Source organism: Myxocyprinus asiaticus, chromosome 35, assembly GCF_019703515.2.
Source record: "Myxocyprinus asiaticus isolate MX2 ecotype Aquarium Trade chromosome 35, UBuf_Myxa_2, whole genome shotgun sequence".
Classification (NCBI taxonomy): domain Eukaryota; kingdom Metazoa; phylum Chordata; class Actinopteri; order Cypriniformes; family Catostomidae; genus Myxocyprinus; species Myxocyprinus asiaticus.
The window spans coordinates 28499693-28524996 of NC_059378.1; the positions used below are offsets into that span (position 1 = coordinate 28499693).

The 25304-nt window shown below is 39.3% G+C and overlaps 1 protein-coding gene across 1 annotated transcript in view; it reads left to right on the forward strand.

The window, feature by feature from the left end:
* The window catches only part of syn2b (synapsin IIb), a 217404-nt gene that overhangs the window by 185363 nt on the left and 6737 nt on the right, over positions 1 to 25304 (forward strand). The window contains exons 10-11 of the mRNA XM_051672276.1: positions 23859 to 24011; positions 24774 to 24840. Coding sequence (XP_051528236.1) covers positions 23859 to 24011; positions 24774 to 24840 — 220 coding nt within the window. The remainder of the gene's footprint in view (positions 1 to 23858; positions 24012 to 24773; positions 24841 to 25304) is intronic.

The window sequence follows — 25304 nt, forward strand, 5'->3', positions numbered from 1 at the left end:
TTTATTATAATTGTAACTTGACATTTTTTAATGGATGTGTAAAAAAAAAAAAAAAAAAAAAAAAAAAAAAAGTCTTCCTTTTGAAAATAAATAAGAAAGCTGTACATTTCCATTTGAACCAAATAAATTAGGAGGGAAAAAAGAAGGACTTTAAAAAAAAAAAAAAAAAAAAAAAAACTCTTTAGAAAAAAATAAACCACTTTTTAGCAACATAAATGAGAGAGAAAAAAGTGCAGGATTTTTTGTTACTATTTTCCTGTGATCAGATTATGATAGCAGCATGTATTTCTTGATTTCTTTTCAGGCCAGGTTATGATGAAGAAATGTAAGCATGTTGAGATTTTCAGGGCTCAGTCTTGACCGCTGAGGTGACAAAATGTGTCTGCTTTTACTGAACATCCTCTCTGATGGCACGCTTATGGCAATGATACAGAGATACTTCCTGGCCACATTTGCCAGGAGAGGCATTTCTTCAGCATGCATTTTCCACCAAGCCAGAGGGTCAGCGTCAGTGTTGATGGTAGGAAGAGACGTGTACATCTTCACCTTAGACAGCACTTTTTCATGTAATATTTCATTTCCTGAGGTTTCTTTGTTCTGCCTGGATGAAGTGATTCGCTGTAGCAACCCAGACAGACTTTTCTCTTTCCTCTTAGTGGTGGTGGTGCTGCTGCTTCCCTCTCCTGCCTCATTTTCTTCCCTTTCTGCATCTTCTCTGCATGGAGGCACTGCTGTTGCAAGATTCACGGCTTCTTCCACGCATGCCTCAACTGTGTCATCCAGATTTTTACAGAAGCTTCCCTTAAATCGTGCATCCAGAAAGCAGTAGATGTGCAACACTCGTTCCACCCGCTCTGTGTATCTCAATTCTAGCAAGTCTTCCCTCATTACTTGCTTCATCTGTCTGGTAAGTATGTTGTCTTCAGACTGCTCAGCGAGGATTTCACTGCTAATATGCTCCAGTACTGGGGTAAGTGAGGACAGTGTGACCCGTTTCTCTGAGGCCAGGGTATCAGTGAGGTCAAAGAGTGGTTGCAAGAGCTGGCTGACATTCTCAAGAGTGGCAATGTCACTGTCTTTTGGCATGAGATGTCATGTACTCCTGTCATTAGCCAGTACTGCACAGATAGCCTGTTGCTGCTCCAGGAACCTAGAGATCATCTCAAAAATTGATCCCCACCTTATCACATCATGGATTAGGGCATGCTCAGGGATTTCTAGGTCTGCATGTTTTCTTTTTTTTTTTTTTATCTCTTTTCTTCTTCCAACTCCTAGAAAATGCCTGAATTAAGTGTCCGCATGCTTTGACAGCAGATTCCATCCTATGAGTCTTCAAGACTTTGTTAATGGCCAAATTTAAATTGTGGCCAAAACAATTGAGCCAAACACAAGGGAACTCTAAAAAGGCCTTCTTCATATTTGTTGCATTGTCTGTGGTAATTCTACACAGACTTTCTTTTGGAATTTTCCAATCCTGGAGAATGTTTTCAAACATTTCTGAGATGTTTTCTGAGGTGTGGTCTTCTGGAAAAAAATTAGTCTCCAGACAGTGGCACTTAAGCTGCCAGTCTGAGGAGATGTAGTGGACTGTAAAACTTATAAATGGTTCCCCTCCACCACTACTGCTGGTCCACATGTCTGTGGTGGCTGAATACCACACAGCTTCCTTCAGCTGTTCTTCAACACTGGCTCTCACCTCTTTGTACATGCGAGGGATTTAATTGGGGGAAAAGTATGTTCTTGGGACTGCCTTCTTCATCAGGTGGAGAAATCCAAGTTTTTTCACTACTCTTAAGGGCATCATGTCTTTGGCAATAGAGTACGCTACAGCATGATTCAATTCTTTGGCTTGTTTGGATGTAGGATCTAACTTAATTCCCTTTGCAAGTGACTGTGTGACAGTTGGTTGAGCTGGATCGGGAAGTGTCTTTCCAGAGCTAGCTTGACCCTAAAGAATTAACAGTTTTATAATAATAAACTGAATTATAAACATGATAAAAAATTAGCATGTAACTATAACATGTTTTATAACAAAATGTTGGTCTGCATGTTAGTTTACATGTTAGCAAAGCATGTTAAATTAACTACTAAATGAAAAATAACATCAACTGTGTGAGTTTTTAAAATAATATCCTATGATTATTAACAATTATCATATACTGTAGGTGCACGACAGTGCAGCCAGACTGCTCCTGTCTGTACTTAATTAACTCACACACACACTAACTTACATCAGCCTTAACTAACTTAAGACAGTGTGTTTTATATGGGGTCAGATCGTGGTCAGTGTGTGTGTTTGAAAGAGATATTTTCACCACACTGTTCAGCCACGCGCACTTCATGCACTGACTGAAAGTTGTGTTGATGTGTGCATGCGACCAATTAGGAGCACCACAAGAATGTCATCACAATATTAAGTCAGTGCATGGAGTGCGCATGGCAAAAATATCATCATATTATTTTTTTATATATATTTTTTTTATTAATTTACAAAAAAAAAAAAAAAAAAAGGAAAGAAAAGAAATCGGCTCTCAGACGGGAGCCGGCTCATGGAGCTGCAACGGCGCATTTTATTATTGACTTTTAAACATGCGTTTTTTCATTAGGGCTTAAAGTTATAAACGGAACACATACCTTGATCTGCACAGAGGGATGGTGTTCTCTGAGATGGGCAAACATGTTTGATGTGTTTCCTCCTTTGGCAGCCACTTTACGTTCCCCATTTCTTGCAAATTGGATATCTGTCCTCGAGGATAACCCCCCGTGCATTTTTTGGATATCCAAAGTAATCCCACGCTGCTGATTTAAAAATAACATTTCGACAGGGGATGGAGATCAGTGATATTAGCCTCGCTTCGCTCTGTTGTTTTCTCCGCTCACCGTGTGGGTGTGTGGTGCAAGTTGACGAGTCTCTGACAGGCAGCCGAGGAGGAAAGGAGATGCGCATGCACAGATGAGATTCTCCGTCCTGTTGCATTTTTTTTTAAATACCGTAGATAGGTCATGTGACGCCATGCGAGAAGCAGACGTGTGAGCGACTGGCTCTGTGCACTTTGCTAGTTTTTAATTATTTTTATGTTTAATCCAGTGAGATTCGATACACCCAGTTACATATTTGCTCTTTGAGGTAAACATGGCTAAGAAGTCAAAATCCTCAGACTCTGGAGACATTAAAAGACATTACGTGCTCAAGATGAGGCCTCTGGCGGGCCTGCAGACTGGGGACTCAATTTGGAAGGCTCATCGGGAGATGAAATCCAGCGTCAACTGTCCAACATCTCGGTGATGCTGACGAAGGTTGTTGCTGACTTGGAGGATCTCGCTGTAATACGTTGTTCGATTACGGTGATGGAAACAAAATTCTCTGAGTTGGTTACAAGTGTCGCAGACATTGAGAAATGAATAGATTATTTGGAGTCGTCGGAAAGGGAATTATCCGCTAATCCGCCTGCATCCAAAACAGACTTGGAATATGTTTTGGAAAAATTGGAAGATCTCGAAAATAGAAATCAAAGGAACAATATTCGAATCGTTTTTTTATATTAATTTTTTTTGATTGATTCCTATATTAACATACAAGCAAGAACAGATACAAACAGAATCAATACTTAACCCCCTCTATTACTACCCCCCCACCCCCAATCCCCAACCCTACCCAAAACAACATCCCAGTGGTCCCACATACTTATAGACACAAAAACAAATATTAAAAAATTTAATAATTAATAAAACATAATAATTCACACATATAACCGCTACATCTCTCTCTCCACTGTCCCTCCCGAGAGCCCTCCAAAAATGCCAAATATTTGCCCCACTTTCCCATAAACAAGTCCAAATTACCCAATCCTCTAGATACCCTTTCCTAAAACACTGCCACCCTCCCCATCTCTTTACACCACTCTGGAAATGATGGCGCTCCGTCGGACTTCCAACCCCCTGACTTGTCTGCCAAACATAACACTTGTTAAAACCCAATTTTTTATAAATTTGTCCCCCAAATTTATGACAGCTCCGTCGCCCAAAATACAAAGTCTGGGGCAAAGCAAAACTTGAGTGCCCAAAACATCAAACAAATAGCTCTGCACCTTCATCCAAAAATCTTGAATCTTAACACACCCCCATAAGGGATGAGTTGTGTCTCCAACTTCTGATTGACAACACCAGCAGTTGGGTGTGTCTTTAAGACCAAGCCTATATAATCTAGAGGGGGTCCAGTAAAATTTATGTAAAATCTTAAATTGCATAAGGTGAACCCTTGCATCTCTAGATGCAGACTTGACATTTTTTAGAATCCTAGTCCACACTTCTTCCTCCAATACCAAATTCAAATCTTTTTCCCATAATCTCCTGATAGAAGCTAAAGCTCCATCCCCCAGACTCCGAACCAGCAGGGAGTAATATACTGATGCCTCATGACCTTTTCCAAAAGCCGTAATCACCTCTCCCAAAGCATCTGCCACTGAGTGTGCTACTCCCAAAAATAGTACAGAGCATGTGGCGCAGCTGTAAATACCTATAATACTGAGATCTGGGAATCCCAAAATGATGACACAGATTCTCCACTCTCATATAGGTCGCTGAGTGTAACAACCCCTCTCACAATCCACTCTGACCAACAGAAAGGGGACTTATTGATACATAATTTTGGGTTCAGCCATATGCTTGAGGCAACATTTAAATAAATGTCCGAATTAAATACTCTGGCCACTCTTGTCCAAATCATGTGCAAATGTGAAATAACGGGGTGTGACTTAACTTCTCCGGTTAGTTTAATAGAAAGACTTTGCAATGGTGAAATAGGGGCAAGGACTTCCTGTTCAATAGAAAACCAGGGAGGGGCTCTTTCAGGTGGAAGTGACCAATGAGCCAAATGCCTGAGACTGAACGCATAATAATAAAACAAAATCTTGGGTAAGCCTAACCCACCTTTGTCAATCGGCCTATGTAATTTGTTGGAATGTAGTCTGGGACGTTTACCATTCCAAATGAAGAACTTCGCAATTCTATCAAATTGTTTAAAATAAGAGAGGGGGACATCTATAGGGAGTGACTGTAGCAGGTAGTTGAATTTTGGAATACAGTTCATTTTAATAACATTAATCTTCCCAATCATAGATAAATATAATGAAGCCCATCTGTCCACATCGCTCAAACTTTTTAATTAAAGGGTCAAAATTAACTCTAACTAAAACAGACAAATTTGCTGGGAATAAAAAACCCAAATACTTAATGCCCTGTTTGGGCCACTGAAAGTCACCAAGCTGAAAGGCCGTTACTGGACAGTACGTAGTCAGAGCTAAAGCTTCGGATTTAGACCAGTTGACTTTGCATCCAGAGAACTTGGAAAAGGAATTACTAATTCTGTGGAGGCAAGGCATATATCTAGTGGGGTCGGAGACGAATAATAAAATATCATCTGCGTAAAGCAGAAGCTTATGCGCCACATCTCCCGCCACCACCCCTGGAAAATCAACCTCCTTTCTTATCGTGGCTGCTAATGGTTCCAGGGCAAGACAGAACAATAATGGGGAAAGAGGGCAACCCTGCCGAGTGCCCCTATCCAGAGTAAAATAATCTGAAATTAGTCCATTTGTTTGTACCGCTGCTACAGGGTATCTATAAAGTAACTTAATCCAAACAAAGAATGTACTCCCGAACCCATACATTTCTAAAATCTTAAAAAGATTTTTCTACCACATCAACCCATTCTACCATATCAAACTCCTTTTCGGCATCAAGTGAAATGGCAGCGACCAGAGACTGATCATTTGCTACTGACCATATGATATTAATGAAACGCCTGATGTTATCAGAAGAGCTGCGGCCCCGAATAAACCCCACCTGATCTATATGTATAAGAGATGTCATAACTTTACTTAAACAATTGTCCAAAATTTTGGACAAAATTTTTACATCTAGCTGGATCAGGGAAATTGGATGGTAACTTTTACACACACACGGATATTTGTCCTTTTAAAGAATCAGACTGATCCAGGCTTGTCATAGTTGGCAGCAGCTTTCCATTTTTTAATGATTCTGTATAAACTTCTAACAAAAGTGGAGCCAGTTCTGTAGCATAAGATCTAAAAAATTCAGCAGCAAAACCATCTGGCCCCGGAGCTTTGCCTGTAGATAAGGCCTTAATTACCTCGTCAAGTTCCTCCAAGGTTATCTCAGAATCAAGACAATTTCATTGCTCAGTCGTCAGTTTAGAAAAATCTAATGGTTCCACAAAGTTTCTGATATCTTCATCAGTAGACGAAGACGTAGAACTATAAAGATCAAGATAGAATTCTTTAAAAGCATTATTAATATCAGTGGCCGAGGTAAATATTTCACCACCAGCAGATTTCACTGAGGGAATAGTAGAAAAAGACTCTCTCTGCTTTATATATCTAGCCAAAAGCTTCCCTGCTTTGTCTCCTGACTCAAAATATGACTGTCTTGCCCTGAATAACCAAAACTCCACTTTCCACAACAAAATAGCATTATATCTGTATTTCAATCTGAGTCCCCTCTGAGGCCATCAGACGTCATTCTGTGCTTCAGCTCTGCCTCGGCACTTTTAATATTTCCTTCCAACTCCACAAGTTCTCGTGCTTTGGATTTTTTGGTGAATGAGGCATACTGTATGATCCGACCCCTAAGAACCGCCTTAAGTGCCTCCCAAGCCACGCCCACAGAGGATACTGAGGACCAGTTGGTCTCCATATAAACATTGATTTCGGTCTTTAACATTTGTTGGAAATCAGGATTTTGCAAAAGAGATACATTAAAGCGCCAACTATATGATTTCTTTTTCTCCGTATGTGGCAACATCTCCAAACTCACCAGGGCATGATCTGAGACTAAGATGTTTCCAATTGAGCAGTCAACAACAGATGAGATGAGGGACTTAGATATCAAAAATAAATCTGTCCTAGAATAAATCTTATGGATTGATGAAAAAAATGTATAGTCTCTACCAGATGGGTTCAGAAGTCTCCAAATATCTGTATGACCAAGATTTTTACACATCCTGTGAAGCATCACTGTTGCTCTAGGGAGTTTACTTCACTGTGATCAAGGACTGAGTCCATCAAAAGATAAAAGTCTCCTCCCAATATTATATCATGAGGGGTGGCAGTGGCTTGTAGCATCCCTTCAAGATCTATAAAAAAGCCCTGATCATCAGCGTTAGGTGCATAAATATTAGCCAAAATCAACATTTGCCCCTGAATTTCAGCTAAAACAATAATAACTCTTCCTAATTCATCTTTAATCTGTTTGAGAAATTTGAATTGTAGATGTTTACTTATTAATGAAATGACTCCCCTGCTCTTACTTGAGCCAACACTAAAGAAAATATGTCCACCCCATATCTTCCCAAATTTTTCACCTTCCTGCGGGGAAAGATGTGTTTCTTGAAAAAACACTATATCATATTTCTTACGTTTAAGAAAAGAAATAACCTTCCTTCTTTTTATAGGGTACCCCAACCCATTCACATTCCATGTGGAGAGAGATAGTACACTCATATTAACATTTGACATATTGATATAATAAAAAAAATAAATTGTGTGTCAAAAACAAGATTACACAGACCACATTCCCCATTAATGCAACAATCAAACCCCTAACTTCCCCCAAACAAAACATACAGAAAAAGAAAAAAGGTGCGCATTAACCCCACGCACGACAGCGCCAACCAGCATCAATCCCTTAAAACTCAAAGAGTCAATGTACGCCTACGAGAGCCCCCGTGACAACTTTGCCATCTGATTGCAAACAAAATGCAAATCTGATTTGCTTCTATACAAATTTTGTGAGGCAAAATTACATAACAGAAAATATTTTATAAAACAGACCCCAGCCAACAGGCAGAATAACAGAAAAAACATGTAGACTCATTCACAGAACTGTCTCGAAGGTGTTATCCTCCACAAAACAAACTCCACCTGATATAAAGCCGTTCAGTTTCCTCAAACAGACAAACAATTGTTCAGTGAGCCGGCTGTTATGAGTGCAGCAGATGAGGTAATCATTCTACTAGGAGGCATAAGCACAAAGAACGAACAGATTTAACCACAACTGTTCTAAAGGAGTGTTATTCAACAGAACAATCTCCAGCCGCTAGGCGGAGCCAGCATGAATAACAAAACTGCCATCCCGGTTCCTCGGATGATCAAGAGCCAAACTAAAAAAAAAAAAAAATACACCATAACTTACTCAGCCCGTCAACTTTATAAAAGACATCCTTTATGTGAGCATGTAGATATTTTGCTGTCATCCATAGTGTCCATTCTCGATCTGGCCGAGAACTTCAGTGTAAAAAAGATCTTCCGTCAATGCAAAAGTTTCTTGGAGTCATGCCACAAAACAAACTCCAGCCGCTAGGTGGAGCCAGTGCAAAAAGAAACAAAAATGGCACCCAGCTTCCTCAGATAATAGAGTCCCTGAACCGTGAGTCAGTCCACTAATATAAGAAACATCAAATGGCTTACTCCAATGTATTTATGAAGGAGAGTGCCTGTTTTGGACATGTAAATACTTTGCGACCATTCTTCGTTTCTATTCTCAGTTTGGCCGGGAACATCAGTGCAAAAGTGATCTTCTGTTGGTGTAAGAGTTTCTTACATTCCTTGAACCAATCGCGTTTCTCTTTTGTCAAATTCGCAAAGTCTGGGAACAAGAAAACATTGTGATTCCTCCAAGAAAGCTTTCCTTTGCTCCTCGCCTGGCGCAACATGAGATCTTTCTCGGAAGATTTCCGAAATTTGGCCAGAATCGATCGGGGCCTGTCTCCCTCAGCAGTTCTGTGAGCCGGGACTCTGTGAGCTCGCTCGATTTCCAGTTTATGGCCTGTTATGTCGAGCAGACTCAGGAAGAGCTCGTCCAGGAATTTCACCATATCTCTACCCTCTTCATGCTCAGGAATTCCAACAATTCGTATATTATTCCTTTGGCTCATATTTTCAAAATATTCCAGTTTTTCCTAAATTAATTCCAAATCTGTTTTGGACGCGGGCGGATTAGCGGATAATTCCCTTTCCGATGCCTCAAGATAATCGATTTGTTTATCAACTTCTGTCACTCTTGTAACCAATTCAGAGAATTTTGTTTCCATCACCATAATCAATCGACGTATTACAGCGAGATCTTCCAAGTCAGCAACAACCTTTGTCAGCATTACCGAGATGTTGGACAGTTGACGCTGAATTTCATCTACCGAAGTGCTTCCCAAATCAAGTCCCCAGTCCGCAGGCACGTCAGAGGCCTCAGCTTGAACATGTAAGTGTCTTTTAATGTCTCCAGAGTCTGAGGATTTTGACTTCTTTGCCATGTTTGCCTCAAAGTACAAGTATGTAACTGGGTGAATCGAATCTCACCAGATTATAACATGAAAATAATTAAAAAACTAGCAAAGTTATTAGAGCTCGTGTCTCACATGTCTGCTCCTCGCATGGCGTCCGTCTCTCTACAATATTCGAATTGTTGGAATTCCTGAGTATGAAGAAGGCAGAGATATGGTGAAATTCCTATACAAGCTCTTCCCGAGTCTGCTTGACATAACAGGCCATAAACTGGAAATCGAGTGAGCGCACAGAGTCCCGGCTCGCAGATCTGCTGAGGGAGACAGGCCCCGATCAATTCTGGCCAAATTTCTGAGATCATCCAATAAAGATCTCATGTTGCGCCAGGCAAGGAGCAAAGGAAAGCTTTCTTGGAAGAATCACAATATTTTCTTGTTCTCGGACTTTGCGAATGCGACGAGAGAAACGCGATTGGTTCAAGGAATGCAAGAAACTCTTACATCAACGGAAGATCACTTTTGTATCGATGTTTCCGGCCAAACTGAGAATAGAAAGGAAGGATGGTCGCAGAGTATTTACATGTCCAAAGCAAGCAATGTCTTTTATAAAAACAATGGGTGAGTAAGCCATTTGGGGTTTTTCATGTAGCTCCAGAGTGGATTAACTTGCTGTACTTACTCTGGCTGTTCGAAGAAGCTGGGTGCCATTTTTGTTTCTGTTTGTGTTGGTTCCGCCTAGCGGCTGGAGTTTGTTTTGTGGCATATCACTCCAAGAAACTTTTGCATGGATGGAAGATCACTTTACACTGAAGTTCCCGGCCAGATTGAGAATGGATATTAAGAAGGACTGCAAAATATCTACATGCCTACACAAAGGATGTCTTTTATAAAGTTGACGGACTGAGTAAGTCATGGTGTATTTTGTTTATGCGACCTCCGAGTGATTAATACACACTTGACTATTCGAGAAACCGGGATGCCTGTTTCGTTTCTTTTTGTGCTGGTTCCGCCTAGTGGCTGGAGCTTGTTTTGTGGAATAACACTCCTTCGGTACAGTTATGGATGAATCTGTTCATTCTTTGTGCTTATGCCTCCTGCTGGCTGGAGTTTATTTTTGTGGAGTATTTTTAAAACACATTAGAATGAATACATCATCTGCTGCACTCATAACAGCTGGCTCACTGAAAAATTGTTTGTCTGTCCGAGGAAACTGAACAGCTGTATATCAGCTGGAGTATATTTTGTGGAGGAACACACCTTCAGGACAGTTCTGTGAATTAATGTACACGTTCTTTGTGTTTATTCTGCCTGTTGGCTGGGGTTTGTTTTATAAAGTATTTGTGTTATGTAATTTTGCCTCACAAAATTTGTGCAGAAGCACCGGACTGCTTCCGATGGCAAAGTTGTCGTGGGGGCTCTCGCATGCGCACATGGACCTTTTGAGTTTAGAGGGATTGACAGTTGGCACTGTCATGTGTGGGGTTAATGCGCATGTTTTTCTTTTCTCTGTTTGTTTTGTTTGGGGGAAGTTTGGAGTTTGATTGTTGCACTTATGGGGAACGTGGTCTGTGTAATTTTGTTTTTGACACACAATTTATTTATTTTATTAAATCAATATGTCAAATGTTAATATGAGTGCATTGTCTCTCTCCACATGGAATGTGAGTGGGTTGGGGCACCCCATAAAAAGAAGAAAGGTTATTTCTTTTCTTAAGCATAAGAAATCTTTCCCTGCAGGAAACTGAAAAATTTGGGAAGATATGGGGTGGACATGTTTTCTTTAATGCTGGCTCAAGTAAGAGTTTATATTAATAAATAAACATCTACAATTAAAATGTCTAAAACAGATTAAAGGAGAATAAATTAGGGAGAATCATTACTGTTTTAGGAGAAATTCAGGGGCAAAGGTTGATTTTGGCTAATATTTACGCACCTAATGCTGATGATCAGGGCTTTTTTATAGATCTCGAAGGGAAGTTGCAAGCTGCTGGCACCCCTCATGATATAATATTGGGAGGAGACTTTATTCTTTTGATGGAATCAGTCCTTGATCATAGTGAAGCAAAAATGTGTAAGCCCACTAGAGCAACACTGACACTTCATAGCATGTGTAAAAATCTTGGTCTTGTTGATATCTGGCAACTTTTGAACCCATCTGGTAGGGACTATATATTTTTTTCACCAGTTCATAATATTTATTCTAGAATAGATTTTTTTATATATCTAAGTCCCTCATCTCATCTGTTGTTGATTGTTCAATTGGAAACATTTTAGTCTCAGATCACGCCCTGGTGAGTTTAGAGATATTGCCACATACGGAGAAAATGAAATCATACAGCTGGCGCTTTAATGTATCCCTTTTGCAAAATCCTGATTTCCAACAAATGTTAAAGACTGAAATCAATGTTTATATGGAGACCAACTGATCCTCAGTTTCTTCCATGGGCGTAGCCTGGGAGGCACTTAAGGCAGTTCTTAGGGGTCGGATCATACAGTATGCCTCATTCACCAAAAAATCCAAAGCACGAGAACTTGTGGAGTTTGAAGGAAATATTAAAAGTGCCGAGGCAGAGCTGAAGCGCAGAATGTCGTCTAATGGCCTCAGAGAATTGACTCGATTGAAATACAGATATAATGCTATTTTGTCACGGAAAGTGGAGTTTTGGTTATTCAGGGCAAGACAAAGTCAGGGAACAAAGCAGGGAAGCTTTTGGCTAGATATATAAAACAGAGAGAGTCTTTTTCTACCATTCCCTCAGTGAAATCTGCTGGTGGTGAAATATTTACCTCAGCCATTGATATTAATAATGCTTTTAAAGAATTCTTGATCTCTATAGTTCCACGTCTTCATCTACTGATGAGGATATTAGAAACTTTGTGGAGCCATTAAAACTCCCTAAACTGACGACGGAGCAAAAAATTATCTTGATTCTGAGATAACCTTGGAGGAGCTTGACGAGGTAATTAAAGCCTTGCCTACAGGCAAAGCTCCGGGGCCAGGCGGTTTTGCCGCTGAATTGTTTAGATCTTATGCTACAGAACTGGCTCAACTTTTGTTAGAAGTTTATACGGAATCTTTAAAGAATGGAAAGCTTCCTCCAACCATAACGCAAGGATCAGTCTGATTCTTAAAAAGGACCAAGATACAAGCAAGTGTAAGAGTTACCATCCAAATTCCCTGATCCAGCTAGATGTAAAAATGTTGTCAAAAATTTTGGCTAACCGATTAAGTAAAGTTATGACATCTCTTATACAAATAGATCAGGTGGGGTTTATTCTGGGCCGCAGCTCTTCTAACAACATTAGGCGTTTCATCAATATCATGTCGTCAGTAGCGAATGATCAGGCTCCGGTCGCTGCCATCTCACTTGGCGCCGAAAAGGCGTTTGATATGGTAGAATGGGATTATCTTTTTAAGATTTTGGAAATGTACGGGTTCGGGAATACTTTTATTGAATGGATTAATATACTTTATAGACACCCTTTAGCAGCGGTACAAACAAATGGACTAATTTCAGATTATTTTACTCTGAATAGGGGCACTCGGCAGGGTTGCCCTCTTTCCCCATTATTGTTCTGTCTTGCCCTGGAACCATTAGCAGCCGCGATAAGAAGGGAAGTTGATTTTCCAGGGGTGGTGGCGGGAGGTATGGTGCATAAACTTTTGCTTTATGCAGATGATATTTTATTATTCATCTCTGATCCCACTAGATCTGTGCCTTGCCTCCACAGAATTATTAATTCCTTTTCTAAGTTTTCAGGATATAGAGTCAATTGGTCTAAATCCGAAGCTTTGGCTCTGACAGCATACTGCCAAGTAACAGCTTTCCAGTCGGGCGCTTTCCAGTGGCCCAAACAAGGCATTAAGTATTTGGGCATCTTATTCCCAGCAAAATTGTCTGATTTAGTTAGAGTTAATATTGACCTCTTAATAAAATGGTTTTCGAGTGATGTGGACAGATGGGCTTCATTACATTTATCTATGATTGGGAAAGTTAATGTTATTAAAATGAATTGTATTCCAAAATTCAATTACTTGTTGCAGTCTCTCCCTGTAGATGTCCCCCTCTCTTATTTCATGCAATTTGATAGCATAGCGAAGTCCTTCATTTGGGATGGTAAGCATCCCAAATTACATTTCAATAAGTTACATAGGCCGATTGACAAAGGTGGGCTAGGCCTGCCCAAGATTTTATTTTATTATGCTTTCGGTCTCAGACATTTGGCACATTGTATTACTCCCTGCTAATTCAGAGTCTGGGGGACAGAACTTCAACTTCTCTTAAGAGATTATGGGAGAAAGATCTAAACTTGGCATTGGAGGAGGAAGTGTGGGCTAGGATTCTAAAAAATGTCAAATCTGCATCTTGGGATGCAAGGGTTTGCCTTATGCAATTTAAGATTTTACATAGAGTCTATTGGACCCCCTCTAGATTGCATAGGCTTGGTTTTAAAGACACACCCACCTGCTGGCGATGTCAATCAGAAGATGGAGACACAACCCATGTCTTTTGGGGATGTGTTAAAATTCAAGAATTTTGGTTGAGGGTCCAGAGTTTTATGGGCGATGTATTAGGTACTCAAATTTCATTTTGCCCCAGACCCAGTATTTTAGGTGATGGGGCGGTCATTGATGTAGGGGATAAGTACATGAAGAATTGGATCCTGGCTGGTGTTATGATAGGCAGACAGGTTATCCTTAGAGGATGGAAGTCAGCTGGAGCCCCCTCGTTTCGTGAGTGGTACGAGGAGATGGGCAGGGTAGCGGCTTTGGAGGAGTTGTCATATAGAAGGCTAGGCAACATGGATATGTTCATCAGGAGGTGGGGTGGCTATTTGGCCTTTTTGGAGGGCTCTCGGGGAGGGGCAGTGGAGGGAGACGTGCCTTTTTGTTTTTGAATGTATACTTTCCATTATGTATTTCTAAATATTTTCTACTGTTTTATTGTCTTTTTGTGTGTCTTTGTCAATTATGTTTGACCACTGGGGGATCTGTTCTTGTTGGGTGGGGGGGTTAATGTTCGGGAGGAAGGGTTGTAAATAATATAATGTGATTCTATATATTTTGTAATTTTTTATTATTATTATATTTATATATGTTATATGGAATCAATAAAACTGTTAATAATAAATACCGTAGATAAGCAAATTAACATGGTGTGATAACCGCTAATTTTCAAATCGTGGTATACTGTGAAACCGGTATACCGCTGCAACCCTATGATTGACTATTACTAAATAGTAAGGGTTAAAAGTGTCAGAGTTTTGAGCTGTTAGCTTTGACCTAGCAGTGTCATTGCTGTTGATTTCAGGTTCATTACTGTTTGTTCATGTAATGTTTTATGCACTTAAAATGAACTAGATATGTTTATATATATATATATATATATATATATATATATATATATATTATTTCTTACTACTCACCAATGTGTGCAGCTGACACATTGAACTTAACTGCTTCAAAGGATCTAGTGGACGCCATCTCTAAGGGTCCTGCCCATAGGGTACACAATAGTTAAACTGCAAATGTGCAGCAATATGCAATAAAGCCCATTGCTCTGCTGTTGCTGCTGATGCAGTGGAGTCCACTGCATGAAACTTGACATAAAACTTGACACAATTGTTTCTTGTGTGACTCAGTGGAACTTTGCTGTTTTAAAATATTCTGCTCTTTTAGAGTATTCTTGCTGTTCAAAAGATAATATCTTGCACCTCGTCTTTGGAATAGACGATGGATGGATTGTCCATCTATTTCATGTAATATATTACATTATTTCATGTAAAGTTTAATGCACTTTTTCAAAATGTCATGAGCTCTTTTTGTGAGGCTTTTTTGTTAGTACAAAATACATTTTCTTCCTTTGTAGACTTTGTACATTTTCTTCCGACACATATGCATGTGACAAAATAGAATTAGGTTAAAAGTAATCCAGTAGTAAACGGATTACCCCCCAAATGTAATCTATGAGATTACGATACTGATTGCATTTTTTGTCATGTAATTTGTAATCAGTACCTGATTACAATTCACAAGTAATCCATCCAGCACTGCTGGCTGGTTAGTGTTCATTGCTCCACTTCTGTAAACCAAGAACGGAAAGCTGAGGCTGCATTGTGCCTAACATCTGTGTACCTCAGCATAAATCAAGATTAATCAGACCAGGCTATTGTTTTCCAGTCCTTACCTGTCCAGTTTGGGTGAGCCTGTGCCCACTGCAGCCTCAGTTCTCAGTTCTTGGCTTACAGAACTTAAACTGCCTAGCCAAAAAAAATTAATTCACATACCCTAATATTTCGTTGGACTACCTTTAGCTTTGATTACAGCGCGCATTCATCGTGGCATTGTTTCGACAACCTTATGCAATGTCACAAAATGTATTTCCATCCAGAGTTGCATTAATTTTTGCCTGAGATCATGTATTGATGACGGGAGAGTCGAACTACTTCATAAAGTCTTCTCCAGCACATCCCAAAGATTTTCAATGGGGTTAAGGAATCTGTGGTGGACAATTCATGTGTGAAAATGATTCCTCAGTTTTCCTGAACCACTCTTTCAAAATTTGAGCCCAATGAATCTTGACATTGTCGTCCTGGAATAAACCCGTGCCATCAGGGAAGAAAAAATCCTTTGAAGGGATAATGTGGTCATTCAGTAAATTCAGGTAGTCAGCTTCATTTTATTTGCTGCATAACGTTGCTGAGCCTAGACTTGACCAATTGAAGCAACCCCAGATCATAACACTGCCTCCAGAGGCTTGTACAGTGCTCACTTTGCATGATGGGTGCATCGCTTCATGCGCTTCCCTTCTTACTCTTGATGCGCTCATCACTTTGGAATATGGTAAATCTGGACTCATCAGACCACATGACCTTTGTCCATTGATCCACAGTCCAATCTTTACGCTACCTAGCAAATTGAAGTCATTTTTTCCCGATTAACCTCACTAAAGTGACTTTCTTGTGGCCACACAGCTGTTTAGTCCCAATCCTGTAAGTTTTCTTCGCATTGTGCATGTTGAAATGCTCTTATTTTCACTTTTGAACATAGCTGTGAGTTCTACTGTTGATTTTTTTTTATGATGTGACTTCAAGCATTTTAGTGATCTCAATCACGATCATTCAAGATTATTTTCTGACCACATTTCTTCTGCGAAGCTGACGTTTCACCACTATCCTTCCAGGTTTTAATAATGCGTTGTACAGTTCTCAACCTAATTCCAGTGATTTCAGCAATCTCCTTAGTTGTTTTCTTGCTTGATGCAGGCCAATAATTTGCACCTTCTGAAACACAGTAACATCTATTCCACGACCATGGGATACATCTTTCGACATGGTTGTTGTAATATATTGATGTGAAATAAACAGACAGAGATATGCATTCAACAAAGTCTGTACTTTTACTGAGTTTTTACATAGATACACAACCCCTTACATCCCAGCTGGATATCATATATCCGGTGCTGCAGCTCTCTAGATAACCACCAAATAATAGTTCATAAGTACCATTCAGTGTTTCCCCTAGGATTCTTTTCAACAGCAGTGCTGTTGTGTGCACGTCCACAAGCCCGCAACGCCAGACCTGTATTAATGCGTATTGGTCAAGGAGTAGCTTAAAACTGGGGTGTTTAACTCAGTTTCAGCCTGGGCCACATCAGGGTTTATTTGTGCCCTCAAAGGGCCCGTTAAAGATGTGACACCAGTACCTGCTTTGGTAGCACCCATGCAATAACCAATAATATTGCATGTTATGTGCACTGAAATGCACATTTGACAGTAGAGCATTGATTTTGAGGTTGGGATGCAGATGAAAATTATGATATTAACAACAATCAAGAAAAAATGAACACCCAATTTTTATATGGCTCAATTGTAATATTCTGACAGTGTGACTAGTTGGGTCTTTACAGATTCCTTTTTTCAGGCTCCTACCGATTAAACTACAGTCATCTCTTGGAGTTTCTGAAGGCAAAAAAACTTACATTTTCCTACCATCAGAGAGCATAACAAGAGAACACATTTTATACAGTTGGAAATCTGATAGCTTGGTCCATAATAATTATGAAAATTTACCATAGTCCTTCCATAATATCCATAGTTTTAACAATGATGTTTGTAATAAGTCCATGGTAACCATAGGTAAAACCATTCATGGGTCCTCACTACCATAATTAATAACTATGGTTTCTATATAAAGAACTATGGCATTGCTATGGCACAACTACCATAGTTAATACAGTACAGTTAGTGTTACTACAGTAAATCCATGGTACATTTTTGTAAGTCTTGTGATTTGAGAATTGAAAAGCCTTCTAATTTATGTTTTCTCCTGTTTTCTTTGTCAGTGTCATTTAGAATGTAGGGGCTGTTTGTTTCATCATCGAGACAGAAGAGTTTTGCAACAGACAATTCTATACTGCGTTCAAACGGGTTTCGCAATCCCTGCCACGCATCTCACTGGTTAACAAGCGCATTTTAAAATAGTTTGTTCGGTTGAGCCCAGTCCGCAAATTACCATACCTGCTCCACGCTCAGCTGCTTTATCTCTGATTGAGCCGTGTTGATAATAAATCCGTGTAGCGCTGTTTCATTCCGCTTTTGAAGTGAGCAAAATGCACTCCAATACATACAGATGACAGGGGAAGTCTCATTAATATTCACAAGGAAAGCACTAACTGATTGTTCAGTGAAACGTTGCGATCCTACGTTTCAGAAATTAGCTCGCCGGCCACATGAAATGAAGTGAGTTTGACACGTGTTATGCGGAAACACTGCATTAACTTAATTCCAAATACACTACATTCCTTCCCTCTAATTTAACAACCCCTTTTAACCAAAAAGGAAAACCCCTTTAGAACCTTTTTTGTTTTCTTCTTAGGTAACTTCCTTTTATTAAACAATTCTATAGTATTGAAGACTTTATGGTCATTAAAAACCCCAGGACAATTCTCGAAAAGAGTAGGGGTGTAAGCCGGTGTCCTGGCCAAATTCCCCCCATTGGCCTTTATCAAATAATCCCCATCCATTAATTGGCTCTATCACTCCACTCTCTCCTCTCCATCAACAGCTGGTGTGTGGTGAGCGTACTGGTGCACTATGGCAGCCAGCGCCTCATCTAGGTGGATGCTGCACACTGGTGGTGGTTGAGAGTCCCCTGTTCACTGTGTAAAGTGCTTTGAGTGTAGTGTCAGAAAAACATTATATATAAATGTAACGTTTATACATTCATTCATAACAATTTGAAAACATTGTTCAGAACTTCTTAAACTACTTCAAAGAAATCTCATCAAACAATCCTCCATGTGCAGCAATGACAGCTTTGTAGATCCTTGGCATTCTAGCTGTCAGTTTGTCCAGATACTCAGGTGACATTTCACCCCATGCTTCCTGTAGCGCTTTCCATAGATGTGGCTGTCTTGTCGGGCACTTCTCTTGCACCTTACAGTGTAGCTGATCCCACAAAAGCTCAGTGGGGTTAAGATCCATATCACTCTCTTCCAATTATCTGTTGTCCAATGTCTGTTTCTTTGCCCACTCTAACCTTTTCTTTTTGTTTTTCTCTTTCAAAAGTGGCTTTTTCTTTGCAATTCTTCCCATAAGGTCTGCACCCCTGAGTCTTCTCTTTACTGTTGTACATGAAACTGGTGTTGAGCAGGTAGAATTCAATGAAGCTGTCAGCTGAGGACATGTGAGGTGTCTATTTCTCAAACTAGAGACTCTGATGTACTTATCCTCTTGTTTAGTTGTACATCTGGCCTTCCATATCTCTTTCTGTCCTTGTTAGAGCTAGTTGTCCCTTGTCTTTGAAGACTGTAGAGTACACCTTTATATGAAATCTTCTGTTTTAATTTCAAGCATTGTATAGCCTTCATTCCTCAAAACAATGATTGACTGATGAGTTTCTAGAGAAAGCTGTTTCTTTTTTGCCATTTTTGACCTAATATTGACCTTAAGACATGCAAGTCTATTGCATACTGTGGCAACTCAAAAACAAACACAAAGACAATGTTAAGCTTCATTTAACAAACTAAATAGTTTTCAGCTGTATTTGATATGGCAAGTGATTTTCTTGTACCAAATTAGTAATTTAGCATGATTACTCAAGGATAAGGTGTTGGAGTGATGGCTGCTGGAAATTGGGCCTGTCTAGATTTGATCAAAATGACTTTTTTCAAATAGTGATGGTGCTGTTTTTTACATCAGTAATGTCCTGACTATACTTTGTGATCAGTTGAATGCCACTTTGGTGAATTAAAGTAACAATTTCCTTCCGAAACAGCAAAATCTGTACATTATTCCAAACTTTTGGCACCAGTGTATATTTAAGCAATATCACATGAGCAAGAATGCGATATGGCCCTACCTACGGCACTCGGCCTGCGGCCGAATCACAGCAGTGCTGATTTAGGGCCATATAGCATGATTGTGAGTGTGATATTGCTTATATACAACAGTTCAATGAACAAGTAAATTTAAAAAAAATTAGGAAAAACTGAGTACGGTCACAAAAAATGCATTTGTGCATGGAACTACTTTCTTATGTGAAGGATCAGAATCTGCCATTGCTGGTTCAAACCAAATGATGCGTCCAAGCCTCTCAAAAACATAACTTCAGAACTACTAGTATCACAGCTTGGGCTGTTTCTAACATGTTATTGGAGAAACAAGTGTGTGTGTGTGTGTGTGTGTGTGTGTGTGAGAGAGAGAGAGAGAGAGAGAGAGAGAGAGAGAGAGAGAGATGGAGTGTGTGCGATCACCTGTTGATGGTGATATAGTCTGTTAGTCAGCTTTCTGAAGATAATGTCATTTTGGTGAAATGCATCCCATTTTCTCAGTGGAAAAATAGCCCTCCAAGCGGGGGTATTCCTCCCTATTTCATGGTAGCAAGAGTCATTCCCTATAGAAACCGCAATCTCCTCCGCCATTTTGAACAGTATTTTCTCTCTGATGTGGAAGCTCTAGTAAGAGGTAAGCACCTTGAGCTTGTGTAATTAATCAGTCTGTTGTGTGTCTCAGCTGTGATGAGCCTTAATGCTGAAGTTGATAGTTTAAAGCCGTTTAAAGCTATTTCCTAGCTTTAGTAGTGTAGTAGTGTGGTGGAAATTCACCTGTAAAATGAATCAGGCCACTCCAGTGGTAAAGCTTAAGCAAAGAAAATCATTATACACGAGCCCGGGCAGCCTCTCCTACTACCAAGTATACCTCAGAGAGCTACAAAGGTTAGTTCCAAATTACAGAATATTTATCCAACACAATCATACATATTCATTTTTCTAGAAGACAAAGAATCAACTAAATGATTGGCTAAATATAAAAAGTAATTACCATAGAACATCCTATCATTCTTCACCATACAAGGACAGGTTCCTGTCCTGAAATGCTCTTTTCTTCATCCATACTAGTCTTCCTCAGCACATTCCATAATAATAAGATGTTTTTCACTCTTCGGCTGTGTCCTCTGATAAGACACAGTTCTCTGCCTCCCTTTTCCTTTCTGACCTTGCCAGAGATGGCCGTACAAAAAAACTTCAGTCAACTTAGCTATAAAAAGAGAAACTATTTGTCTAACCATTTGAACATGTTTAGTTCATTTACAGAAAGCAATTTACAGTTAATAAGAAATAATAGAAAAGAAACGAAGCATAGTGACGATTAATACAAATTAAATTTCCACAGTAGTAATACGAGCGATCACTGAAGTGCTGTTGAATGTAAACACTGAGTGACGCTGACTCACTGATATTACACACAAAAATGGTCTTTTGCCTCTACCTGCTGGCTAAAATATGTAATGTCACAGAATTAAATGTAAAGAGACAGACAGCTTTTAACACATCTTCACTGCTCTTACACTTTAGTTTAGAACGACATAAACACAAGCAGAGTGATACATCAGTACCATCAGTACTCATGGAATGTCTCTTGTCCAATCAGATTCAAGGACCAGAACAAACTGTTGTGTGTGTGTGTATATATATATATATATATATATATATATACACACACACACACACTACTGGTCAAAAGTTTTGAAACACTCATTCTTCATTATAATTTTTTTTTTTTTTTTCATTTTAGAATAATAGTAATCAAAACTATGGAATAACATAAATGGAACTATGGGAATTATGTTGTGACTAAACAAAATCCAAAATAAATCAAAAATGTGTTATATTTTAGCATCTTCAGAGTAGTCACCCTTTGCCTAGAATTTGCAGACACGTACTCTTGACATTTTCTCAACCAACTTCTTGAGGTATCACCCCGGGATGCTTTTTATACAGTATTGAAGGAGTTCCCATCTATGTTGGGCACTTATTGGCTGCTTTTCTTAATTATTTGGTCCAAGTCATCAATTTTAAAAACTTTTTTTTATTACATTTTAGTTTTATAATGACATAATATGGTGGCACAATTATATTTTTGTCTACAAAACTCATTTCAAACATTTAAGCATACACCTTCAGATCAAAAGATTTTTAAGATTGTGAGAAACATTTCAGTCAAGTGTTTCAAAACTTTTGACCGGTAGTGTGTGTGTGTGTGTGTGTGTGTGTGTGTATATATATATATATATATATATATATATATATATATATATATATTCACACACTGGCGGCCAAAAGTTTGGAATAATGTACATATTTTGCTGTTTTGGAAGGAAATTGGTACTTTAATTCACTAAAGTGGCATTCAACTGATCACAAAGTATGGTCAGGACATCACTGATGTAAAAAACAGCACCATCACTATTTGAAGTCATTTTTCAAATCTAGACAGGCCCCATTTCCAGCAGCCATCATTCCAACACCTTATCCTTGAGTAATCATGCTAAATTGCTAATTTGGAACTAGAAAATCATTTCCCATATCAAACACAGCTAAAAACTATTTGGTTCATTAAATGAAGCTTAACATTGTCTTTGTGTTTGTTTTTGAGTTGCCACAGTATGCAATAGACTTGCATGTCTTTAGGGTCAATATTAGGTCAAAAATGGCCAAAAAGAGGAGGCCTGGGTAGCTCAGCGAGTAAAGACGCTGACTATCACCCCTGGAGTTCGCAAGTGAGAATCCCGGGGCGTGCTGAGTGGCTCCAGCCAGGTCTCCTAAGCAACCAAATTGGCCCGGTTGCTAGGGAGGGTAGAGTCACATGGGCTAACCTCCTCGTGGTCACTATAATGTGGTTCGCTCTCGGTGGTGCACGTGGTGACGTGAAGCCTCCACACGCGCTATGTCTCTGCGCTCAACAAGCCACGTGATAAGATGCATGGGTTGACGGTCTCAGACGCGGAGGCAACTGAGATTCGTCCTCCGCCACACAGATTGAGGCGAGTCACTACACCACCACAAGGACTTAGAGCGCATTGGGAATCGGGCATTCCAAATTGGGGAGAAAATAATTAATTGCAATAAAAAATTGCCAAAAAGAAACAGCTTTCTCTAGTAACTCATCAGTCAATCATTGTTTTGAGGAATGAAGGCTATACAATGCTTGAAATTGCCAAAAAACTGAAGATTTCATACAAAGGTGTACACTACAGTCTTCAAAGACAAAGGACAACTGGCTCTAACAAGGACAGAAAGAGATGTGGAAGGCCCAGATGTACAACTAAACAAGAGGATAAGTACATCAGAGTCTCTAGTTTGAGAAATAGACGCCTCACATGTCCTCAGCTGACAGCTTCATTGAATTCTACCCGCTCAACATCAATTTCATGTACAACAGTAAAGAGAAGACTCAGGGGTGCAGGCCTTACGGGAAGAATTGTAAAGAAAAAGCCACTTTTGAAAACAAAAAAGTTTAGAGTGGGCAAAGAAACAGACATTGGACAACAGATAAGTGGAAAAGAGTGTTATGGATCTTAAAACCATTGAGCTTTTGTGGGATCAGCTAGACTGTAAGGTGTGTGAGAAGTGCCTGACAAGACATCTATGGCAAGTGCTACAGGAAGCGTGGGGTGAAATGTCACCTGAGTATCTGGACAAACTGACAGATAGAATGCCAAGGATCTGCAAAGCTGTCATTGCTGCACGTGAAGGATTTCTTTGATTAGAACTCTTTGAAGTAGTTAAAGAAGTTCTGAAAAAAAAAATTGTAATAGTAATTTTTCATGTTATTAATGTCCTGACTACACATCAGTTGAATGCCACTTTGGTGAAGTAAGAAGTGAAAGAAGTACCAGTTTCTTTCCATAAGAGCAATATCTGTACATTATTCCAAACTTTTGGCCAAGAAAAATATTAGTTTCATTAATTTTTCATACAATAAATTTGGTAACATGGTTGAATAGTTGAGCCTGCGATTTGTGGTCAAATGGAGAGAATGGAATGAGATTATTTACTTGTCTTCCTGCCATGCTGTATAAAGGGTCCATATGATACCAGCATTTGATGTGTTTAAAACTAGCTATTTTTCAAGATATGTGAATTAATTTATAGCTTATTTAATATATCTAACAATTCTCTCTCCAAAGAACAAGGGGTTTGTGCAAGACACAACTTCTTTAAATATCCATGTTGCTCTTCTGCGCATGATATTAATGATGTTGTGTGTTTGGCTGCAGGTGGTGGGCTCTTCAATGCAGCTCATTGGGGAACATCAGGTGGAGGACCGGCAGCTGATATCTGCGATTGTCCTGGCCAAGATGAACCAAGATAAAAGCCGCACCACACCTCGTCCCCCACAAAGACCTCCAACCACTGTACAACCTGCACAGGTATGCTTGTCAAACTTAGATGTTAAGGGACTATCCATGCTAAAAAGTTGTGGTTGTACATTCATACTCAAGCACAATATCTACTCTCAAATCTAATGCAACTGACATACACTACCAGTCAACAGTTTGGACACAACTACTACTTTATTATTGCAATTTTCCACCTTTTAGAATAATAGTAAAGCAATCAAAACTATAATATCACACAAGTGGAAGTATGGGAATTATGTAGTGACAAAAACATGGTAAACATCTTGTATCTGAGGTTCTTAAAGAAATTACCTCAATCATTGCACAAAAGTAATTTCTAGCATTTAAGCATATGGTTTTTAGGTTCAAGAGAAACATAAACCAAACTATATTAAAATAACCTAAACATACATAAAATAGTACCTAATACTTTGAAGAACTCAAACTGTCTTGTATATACAGTATGTATACATATATTCCAGTATTTTATCATGTATAACACGCTCATGACTGTTTAAAAGGAGTTCTTGAATATCTTTTGTAGTAATTAAATTTTAGGGTCTTCAATTTTCTCCTGGTCAATTTCATGCACAATCACTTTCATGAAAATAGTAAAGCGAGTTTCTCATTATGATTTTACTACTTGTACACTTATTTGAAGTTTTTCATGTGAACTAAGCGCCCCCCAGTGTGGAGTCAACAGAACTGTTGCACACAGCATGCAACCAAAATTGAGACTTGAATGCCCTGTAAAACTGATAAACACTTACGTTTGTTTATGTATATCTACAGAGCACTGCCTTAAAGGAAAGCCTCCCAGACCCCAACAAGACCCCCGGTCAACGGCCCCCTCCACAAGGTTGTTTACAGTACATTCTCGACTGTAATGGAGTAGCAGTTGGACCAAAACAGGAAAAATGATTTCAGCTGCCACATATCCAGATAATCTGTTCAACCCACAATAAAGAGAAAGCTCAGTTCACTGGTGCTGGTTAACTTAAAGAAAGATGCAGTAGATTAGAACATGTGGTCTTCAGAATCTGTCTTGACTGTGTTGTTTGCACTTATGCAGTGCGTACTTGTACTGTCCCCTTTTCTGTCATTGTTTGCTGTCGATGGCTGCCTTCGTTTTCTTGTTAGTCGTGTGGTTTTCAGTCCAGTGCTATGGAGTGGTTAATATGTACTATAAAAGATTGTTGATCTTTTTGTGCTACTTTAACTCAAAGGGTTAGTTAACCCAAAAATTCCGACAGTTCTGTTACCATTTACTGACACCCTTATTGTTCTTCTGTGGAACACAACAGGAGATGTTACTACAGGCGG